The sequence below is a fragment of the Aythya fuligula genome, chromosome 8 (genome assembly GCF_009819795.1).
Source record: "Aythya fuligula isolate bAytFul2 chromosome 8, bAytFul2.pri, whole genome shotgun sequence".
Taxonomy (NCBI): Eukaryota; Metazoa; Chordata; class Aves; order Anseriformes; family Anatidae; genus Aythya; species Aythya fuligula.
Window position 1 is genome coordinate 20,874,176 of NC_045566.1, and position 9,554 is coordinate 20,883,729.

The following is a 9,554-nucleotide window of genomic DNA, read 5'->3' on the forward strand; positions in this document are numbered from 1 at the left end:
GGGGGAGCAATATCCATGCTCTGTCCCTCTTTCTTCATACTGACGATGCATTGTAATGCACTGGCACAGCAACTGGTCTGCAGATATTCAAACCAATTTTGAAATAAGAGGCCTGAAGTTCAGTGCTTATTTGAGCTGAAGTCTGACCTGATCTTCACTTCAGTGTCAAAGGAGAACCTGTCTGGGCTGTGAGCTTCAGTAGCTTCTTGTGGATTTGTTTCCAAGTAATGGCTTTGTATGACTGGAACTTTAACACAATGCATTCCTGTTTTTTTCTTAAACAAAAAATCGTAGGCCTTTGGCTGCTCACTCTCACAAAAGAATGACAAAGCACACACCTGGTTTACAGGAGTGTTTAAAGCAGTGGCATTTTGACTTCAACTTTCAGAGCAGGGATTTGTAAGCCGGGGAAGGGCTGAGGTGGTTTGGCTTTTACTATCTCCTTTGGAATAAGAGAGTAAGTTTTAATACTAGATATAATTACAGCATGTATTTTTCAATTATTTCTAGACTTGTCCTGGACTTAGATCACAAAGCACTTTGCCCACTTACTTTGGCATTGACATAAGTCTTCTGTGTCATGATATCTGAGTTGATAGGACAAGTAGAAACTTGCAACTTCTGTAGTAGCAAAGACTAGTAGAAAAGTTGATTATTTTTTTCCTTCCTGGCTGTGAACACATTCCAGAAATGGTTGCTGCTTCACTTTTTGACTAGACCCTTACGGAAGCTCATTAGTAGCATAGTAAAATTATACTTGTGCTGGCAGCTGCTGTTCCTCTGTTCCTGTCTTCTAGAGCTGTGAAGTGGTAATGTCTTAATTGTGCATTTCTCTTAAAATCGCTCTTCTGTTTCAGGTGCTTGGTTCACTTTTTTATGCCTACTACATCTTCGTGAGACTCTGCATTCCTCAGTTTCGCAATAGTAGCCAAGAAACCTTTAATTTACGAGGGCTGGTACTCTGCATCTTCAACTCCATTCTGCCAGGTAAGACCTGGATCCATAAGTAACTATCTTTATGGGAGAGACAGAAGGGAGGGGAACTGCTTGATACAAGCTATATTTACAATGGGCAAACATGCACAAAGGAGGTCTTATGAGGAAACTTCAGTGTTAAACTTCAGAATTGTGAGCACAAAATAAAAGTTTGGTTTTTGAATTAAGTCTTCAAAGCCAGATTCTAGGCCCTCTTGCCGTCTGAAATAAGAAACTGATATGGTTTTACTTTTTTGTAGGTGGCATAAAGCTTGTGTCAGTGTCTATCAGAACAATTTTGACTGCGTTACATGTTCCAACATGTAGCTGAGTGAGAATACTACAAAATCAATCTCACTCTGTCTTGCTTCTAGGTGTACTTATTCTTTTCCTGGTCTTCTTTGCCTTCCTTCACTGTTGGCTTAATGCATTTGCTGAGATGTTGCGCTTTGCAGATAGGATGTTCTACAAGGTAAGAAGCAGGAGTTACTGTTTATAAAACATGCGTTATAAAGCTTCTAAACCAGATGCTTTTGTCATGGAAAGGAAAAAGAAGGAAAACAGAAGCTTTTTCTTAATGAAGCAACTACAGGATTTTGCTTGTTTTATTCTGTTAGGGCTGAAAGTCGTTGCTGTACTTGAGAACAGTTTGTAGTTTTACTTGGAATTCTGAATGATTTGTGGGGCAATACATCTTCCTTTTGCATGAACAGATCCACCCACCAGGCATACCTAATAGCTCTGTTAGCATTTTTTCTTTCATCATTTCAACCACTGCAGATTTAGACAAAACCAAATCTTGATAAACAGAGGAAAATGTTCAAAGTCCAATGGAATGTATTATTTCATGGTGCAAACTGTTATATTGCCTTGGTATTATTTCAATCAACATTTCTTCTTAATATCCTAAAATAGATTTGTAGAATGGGTTGTGCTGAATTAGATTTAATACTCTTTCAACTGTGCTTTCAGGACTGGTGGAACTCCACATCCTATGCAAACTACTACCGAACCTGGAACGTGGTAGTACACGACTGGCTCTATTACTACGCATACAGGGACTTCCTTTGGGTAAGTTACAAGACAGTGCTTTTTTCCAGATGCCCCATCACTGTCTATTGAGAAGCACGCAACAGATTTGCCTCTGCTGGTTTTGGGTAGCCGCTGTACTAGTTAGAGTATCTGTTGCTCACTTCCAAGTCCATTTTGTGCACAAAACGTGGATCCGAAGCCTGGTCTCTATTTGGAATGTTGTGATTGACTCAACAGTCTGAACTCACGTTCTATTTTGATGAGCCCATGCACGACTCATCAAAAGCTCAATCTGAGAACTCACGTAGGAGACTGGAAATGTCTTAAGAAAAAATTCTAAGGTGTTCTCTAAAGAATTTGCCATTTTATGTATGTCACTCTGCAAAAGAAGGCCCCTTTGGCTGAGGCTGCTTAAAAAAATAATAAATTGAAACAACAAAACTAAAACAGCGGAACAGATTATAACACTTGGTATTCTTCTGTCTTTCAGTTCTTTGGTAAGAAGTTCAGAGCAGCAGCTATGCTGTCTGTCTTCTCAGTATCGGCTGCTGTGCACGAGTACGTTCTGAGCATCTGCTTCGGCTTCTTCTATCCAGTTCTCTTCTGCCTGTTTATGTGCTTTGGAAGTAAGTTCCCAGGAGAGAGTATGTTAATAGGCTGTGGCATCACTGATGTATGGAACTGTTTCTTCTCCAAGAGTCTGCAATTGTGGGTCCAAACCTTGTAAATGGCTTTGTGCAGCTAAACTTGGGACTTAAACAAGCAAGATATGGATGGGGAGGAAGAGACTGTGTATGATGCATAATACTGTTCATGTCACACCATACATATTCAGTAGCACTGCTTCCTTTTTTGCAAAGTCTTAGTTCTGCATGTCAGCAGGTTGGAAGCCTTCTTCCTTTCAAGCTGTAGTGTAAGACAAGTATTATTTTGCTACTGCAGCAAGGAAGAGCACACAAGTGAGGGCTCTTGGATTTTATTTTTGATTTTGAGCTAGAATAAGTTAGAGGGCTTCAGAACTCTAGGCCACCTCTGCCAGTGTGTTTTGGTCACATACATAACAAATCGGTATTGATCCCCAGGCAGAGAGGCATACAGCTGTGCTAGCTTGCTAGTGAACTTTTTGGAAGTAAAGGTCAGAATCAAGTCCTAGTATTTGCTTTAATGCAGTGCATAATCAGATTTTTGTGCATTACACCAGTGTTAAGGAACAGCCCTGTTCTGGGAATGAAGTGGTAAGGAAGGGGAGTATCCACTAGTATCAGCTGGTTTCCAAGTGATTTTCAGCCGCTTTTCTTGTTTCACCTCTTCCCAGTGGTCTTCAACTTCATTCTTAACGACCGTCGGAAGGGGCCCATCTGGAATGTGATCATGTGGACGTCCCTCTTCCTGGGCCAAGGTGTCATCATCTGCCTGTATAGCCAGGAGTGGTATGCCCGCCAGTATTGCCCTCTGGAAAATGTGAGTGACTGACCCTGCCCTGTGGGATAATTGACCGTATGAGCAGCTTGTTTTTATTGCTTTGGGACAGGGCAGGAATTAAATGGCACAAGCCTTTCTGACAGTCTGCTCTATTAGTTTATTAAGAGGTATTTAGTCTAAAACCCGTAGAATCTCAGAAAGCTCTTCTTAACAAAAGTGCTTTCCTTAGTACTCTTTGACAGTGAAACTGAGGGTGTTTTTCCCACATCTGAGAGGACATAAGGTGCTACTTCCAAGTATGCTCTGGCTGTGTGAATATAACTGTAGCACTCGGCCACTGAGGTCAGGAGAAACTTGTCTAGGAGGCCCACAGAAACTAAGCCTATTGTGCCTTTCCCGGATTAGTGTGGGTGGCAACAAGAATCAATTGCCTATAAATGGTCAGGGTTTTTTGTTGTACTTGCTTTCTCTGATACTTCCTTGGCATCAGACTTCTTCCTACATAAAAGTTTGTTCTGTGCTAGTTGACTTCAGTTTTAGCCAAAGGTGTGCTCAGGCAAATTCAATTTTAAGTCTGATTCCCACTTAAGAGATCGCTGTCATAAATGACAGGCTTCATGAGGTGATAAGCTATTAGTTGGCACTGAGCTGATGTGTCAGAACCACGGGCAGGGCAGAAGGCAGGCAGCTCATTGCAGCTGCAGCTAGACTTCTGTGCCTTTCAGTGGGGATAAGATTAGGGTTGTGGGATATGAAAATGTGACTTGATCTTCCCTGTTAGGGAAGTTTGACTTCAGCAGACCACACCACAGCTGGTGGCGTTTGCCTGTGACTAACATACTGCCTCTCTGTTTTGCAGCCCACGTTCATGGATTACTTAAAGCCACGTTCGTGGTCATGTCACATGCAGATGTAAAACTGGTATGCTCTGGGCCACATCACCACAGAAGATTAGAATCATCCTCTGAGTATTTGGACCATTGACCTAACTCACTATGGACTTTCTCTAAGGGAAATTTTGCCTCCTGATTATTTGGGAGAAACTGTAATTTTTAAAAACATTACTGGTGCAACCCAGTTGAACTGGATTGCACCAGGCTTCATAGGCAGCATCCTTTACGTGCTGTCCCTCTTTGAGCCATTTCCATGCCAGTGAAATATTGAGCTGAAGGTGGAATCTACTGGAATCCTACTCATCCAGGGGTCCCCCAAGTTGCTGCTCTTCTGGAAAACAGATAGACTAGTCAGATTTGCTAGTAGCTCGTTTTTGGCTTCCGTCCATCTTCCTTAGCCATCCCTTTGCATTTTTTCTTATTTTTGGTAATGGGATGTCTACAGAACTTCTATTCTTTGTGATCTTGTCCGTTGCTATGACACGGACGAGTGGCAGAGCAACAGGATATTTGCCTCCTTGCTGTGAAAATAGCCAAAGTATTCCTGGATGGCTTTGAACTGCTTTCTATGTACGTTGGCTGCCTGGAGATTTCAAGTGGGCAGAGGAAGAGGGCATTGTCAATTTACTTGTGGCTGCATTGGAGACTCAGATCTTTCTATGTTCAGAAGCAGGGCACAGTGGGTGCATTTTTTTTTTTTACATGGAAAATTTAGGTTTTCTCTGTATTAAGTTCCCAGCTGACTTTACACTGTTTTGTTTTTTTTTTCTCAGAAGGCCCTTGTGAGTCAAGGGGTAGTTTTTCTTGTAGCTTTCCTTTTCTGTTCCTCCCAGATAACTAATTCTTTTAACACAAGCTCTTTGTAAAACAGCTTGTTCTTTAATTTGGCAGGTGCTTTAAGGTATACAAGTTAAGGCTTTCTGTAGTGAGGAAGATTTGAAATACTACGACTAAACAGCAAGAAAATGCAGCTGACTTCACAGGTACCTAGTGCATTCTCACTTGAAATGGCTATGTCAAGTTCAACACCAGGAAGTTGTGGTGCCTCTTGCCAATGCGTACTGTAGCAGCTTCTAGCACTGCAGTGGGGAGTAAGGGTTCACCCAGCTGGAGTCGGAGCTGCTTTTCATCTGCCTGTTTGCTCTCCTCAGGGAGGTTTTCAGGTGAAGGTCAGTTTCCTAGATACTACCTTCCCTCTTCTGAAGAGGTAGGACATCCTCCCACATGCTGCTAAAGGGAGAAGCATTAGGTGAATGTGGTGGTTTGGTATCTATAACAGCAGTTACCCTGCCTATTGAGCAGAGCCCCTTCAGTTCCTTTACGTCAGATGGTAAGCACAGAAAGGGACTTAGACAGGATTTGGGTCTGTCTAGTTCTAATGAAATTACAGCTGTTATTGGAGGAGGAGGGTAACCTGATAATTACCTTTAACTTTGGTCACAAGAATTTCTTAAGTACTTAAATGTTCCTAATTGGCACTTTTCAGTAACAGCTTTTCCTTACTGACCTACAGCCTAAGTATTGGATACCAGCAGTATTGGGACTGATGGACTTGTCTCCCAATCCACTTAACACTGTCCTTTGGGATTCTATTTTTATTAACTTGAGGGGAAAAAAAAAAAAGCCATTTAATGAGAGCTAGATGATACTTAAATTTGTCCCAGCCTTCAGTCTCCTGTAAGAGGAAATCCCACTCTTCAGAAAGGACACTGTCAGGTCAACTTTGCCAAATACAGCATATGCATATGTGGCTCTCCTCTAAAAATACCTCACACTGGAACTTGTTTGTTGAAACAGCTGAATTGATTTCAAAGAAAGGAGTTCATGCATATAATCAAACGTGGCAGTATTAGTATATAAAATCTGGAGAATTAAATGGATTACTTTCCTCTTGTTCACTATGAATAATCCTAAATCTCTTCTACCTTATCCTATGTGGGAGGAAGGAGTAGTGCTGGAGCAATTAAGCAGTCAGTCAACTCAAGCTTCCTTTTTTTTTTTTTAAAAAAAAAAAAAAGCAAACAAACCCTTCGGCCAAACAGCTCTGTCACTTAATATAGGATGAATTTCAGTCCGGTACTTCTGAGTTGTGGTGCTTGAAACAGTTCTGTACAGATGTAATTGCACTCAGATAGGGTATGGCGGATTTGAGACTTGATTTTTCTTCTTGATGCCTGTGTCAGGTCTTGCTACTATCTCAGTGTTCTCAAAAGGTAATCACGGCACTTTGTGCCAACTTGTAGTGTTTCCCTTTTAGCTGGCACTGTCATATCCCTAACAAAAAATAACAGCATTTACTGTGTCAGTGTCCTTAGTGGTTAAAGCCTGAAGGCTTGAGCACCTGGCAAGCAAAAGGCAACCAAAAATGGTGCCTAGCTGTTGGAACTCGTCTTAGTTCTTTGACAGTTTGAGGCTTTCAGCCTTGTAGATCAAGGCATCTGGCAACGTGCTGTCAGGGAATTATTTTCAATTTCATGGGGTTTTTTAATTGCTTCTGATTATAGGCTTCCTTCCATTTTTCTGAGAGTACTGGAGGGGAAATACGAAGTCCTTTGCACATTACTTTTTTAATTAGTCAGTTACACCATGCTTGTTTTGAGAACTCCTCTTAGCCTGTGAGTACCAGAGCTGGCAGTACGGTGTTCTGGTCAAAGTGAATGCTGAGGTTCACAACCTGCCCTTTTCAAATGCCCAGTAATGGTATATACTGTTCCCTGTGGTTCTTTCCAACACAAGAATTGTAAAGCTTGCTTCCATGGTAACTCCGTAAGTTTTGAGGTAAGAAGCTTCCAGCTTTGGAATGACAGCCAGTACAGCTGCAGTTCATTGCTCAATAACATCACAAGAATCAGTATTAATTTGGTGAAGTATGTCCAAAATGGGTCCCAGTTCTCATGCAGAAAATGATTTGTTCTCAAGAAGACAATCTGTGCAGTCTTTATGCCTCGTACATGCTGTTGGGATATTTTGCTTCCTGCCTTCCAAAGCGAAGTAATCCTGTAGTTGAGCAGTTAACTGTATGCTGTCCTGTGACAGCTGCCTGAGTAAGGCACATGCTACCTGCTGTGGTGGGAGGGGGCAAAATCCTAATGTCGTTTTTAGTATGAAATGGTGTCATTGACATGGATAAGCCCACCGGCTAACGGACAAGTGAACTGTTAAACTCCCACCCTCTGAACATAGATGGGCTGGAAGCACAGAAGTCCAATGTAAGTGTGACCTGTGAGCAAGCTCCTGCAGGACCAGCTCTGCGCAGTGCCTCAGCCAGCTGAGCTCAGCCTCGTTTCTTCTGGTGCTTGTAGCTGGGCCAACTCCCCCTTCCAGGGCAGAGAAGCCTGGGTCTTCATCTGCTGCAGTGGCAAGAAGAGGCAGTGGACAGCACAGCAGCCGGCTCTGCACAGCAAGTGTGTGCTGGCCCCAGCACCAGCGATTCCATGTATGCAACCTGTACCACGTTCTGTCATGCAGAAGAGCTGTTTATAATCTATTACAGCAGTTGAAATATATTTTGCTATTAGGGGAGGAAGAAAAAGTGTCTTGGCCTGTTTCTTTCACTCGTTGGGGAGGGAGAATGGGGGGGCTGCAACAGTGCAAAGAGGAGTGGGGCTGGGTGCAGGGTATAAGGTGTGTGGGGTTGCTCTCCTGGGAAGGTGGCTGCCATGCGGTGGTGTGGGGCTGGCTGCTTCCAGAATGCTGGGCACACCAAGGGTGGGGAGAGCTCTGTGTTTCCGTAGTGATTGAACCACCGCAGGGCTGCCCAGTGGTGAGGGCTAGCAGGTATGGGGGGCCTCTGCCGCTCCCCGTGTAGGGAGCGGGGAGCTGGCGTACCATGGGGGTGGAGAACTGGCGGCCTGCAGCAGGGGCTGCAAGCTGAGGGCTGTGGGGTGGCCTGAAGCTGAGCCCACAGCTCTGGGGAGCCTGAGCCCAGTTCACCACCTCCATTAGGTCAGGGGATGTTCTTTGGAGCTGGAGAGGAGCACAGGGGAAGGGGATTATAGCTCTTGGACCAGGCCAGAGTTTCAAAACTCTCTCAGTTCAATGCATATTAAATTGGACCAACTGCCAAACATACATCATGTTGGTGATTTCTGCCTTTATTTTGGGCCTGAAGAGGGTTTGTGTGCCAAGAACTTAATGTGATGTCTTCCAGCTGTGCACCACATGCTCTAAAGTCAAGTCTTGTCTGTGTCCTCAAGCTGTAGCAGCTACACAACAGTGCCATTAATCAATCTTCCTATCCTTTCTGGGGGGAATATAATGTACTGCCAAGCAGTGTTGTTAAAGAGGAGGGGAGGGTGGGGGGGGAAATCACTGTAATATTTTCTATCAAAAGCTTTTAGCAATTCTTTTCTATTTTCTTTCTGAGAAAGCATTTACCTGACAAAGCAAGAACTGATTTGGCTGGCTGGGTTACTCTTTGCACGTTACACCTACATGCACAAAAGCACGTATAAGGTCAAAGAAATGCAGTTAACCGAACTGGGAACCAGGATGCAGCTGATCAACAAGGCCAAAGAATTTATAAAGAACATTGTGTATTGGCAAGGCTTGCTGGGGTGGAGGGTAGGCTTCACATGAGAGTTCCTGGAGATGATGTTAATAGAAAGATGAGTTCTTCATTAGCAAGACATTGATAAGAAAAAGTGCTAAGACTAATAATGAAGAAATCCAGTTACAATTAAACCTCTGGCTCAGTTGTTAAATGTGTAAAAGTAACAGTTCTTAACCCATTTTGTAAATGGAAAAAGCAAGTGCTCCCATGGTGGATGTAGTGTCTAGAGAGCAGAACTCATCTGGTGGTCTCATTAAGTGCAGAGAAGTGACATTTTGTGATGCTAAAAGTAAATAATTTGCTGAAGGTGTATTTGACTTGGATGTAAAATAGCCACAGGCAGTTGTGAATCAAGCTGATGCCCTATCAGTCCTCGTTATGGAATATATTTTCTTGCGTCCGAGTGGATACAAGGTGGGACTGTCCAAGTGCCTCCCTTGACAGAGCCATTTAAGAGCTTCCTGTTTGGTATTGCCTCGCTGGAACTACAGACTACAGCATCGGATGCTTCTTCCTAATCGAGTTACTGCTATCAGATACACAACTTTTTTTTCTTTTTTTTTTTTTTTTTTTTTTAATAACACAAAAAACTGTTGTGAAGTACAAACATGGGTTCAACTCTGTTTCTAGATCATTACTGAAAATTTGCTTGGCTAAGCATTAAAAAAACACAAGCACCT

The 9,554-nt window shown here is 42.9% G+C and overlaps 1 protein-coding gene across 4 annotated transcripts in view; it reads left to right on the top strand.

Annotated features, from left to right (window-relative positions):
- The window catches only part of SOAT1 (sterol O-acyltransferase 1), a 28,657-nt gene extending 20,811 nt beyond the window's left edge, over positions 1-7,846 (top strand). For all 4 annotated transcript variants that reach the window (XM_032192446.1, XM_032192445.1, XM_032192444.1 and 1 more), the window contains exons 11-16: positions 858-987; positions 1,350-1,447; positions 1,948-2,046; positions 2,498-2,633; positions 3,323-3,468; positions 4,289-7,846. In XM_032192446.1, coding sequence (XP_032048337.1) covers positions 858-987; positions 1,350-1,447; positions 1,948-2,046; positions 2,498-2,633; positions 3,323-3,468; positions 4,289-4,345 — 666 coding nt within the window. In that variant the 3' untranslated portion in view covers positions 4,346-7,846. The remainder of the gene's footprint in view (positions 1-857; positions 988-1,349; positions 1,448-1,947; positions 2,047-2,497; positions 2,634-3,322; positions 3,469-4,288) is intronic.
- Positions 7,847-9,554: the final 1,708 nt, after the last annotated feature.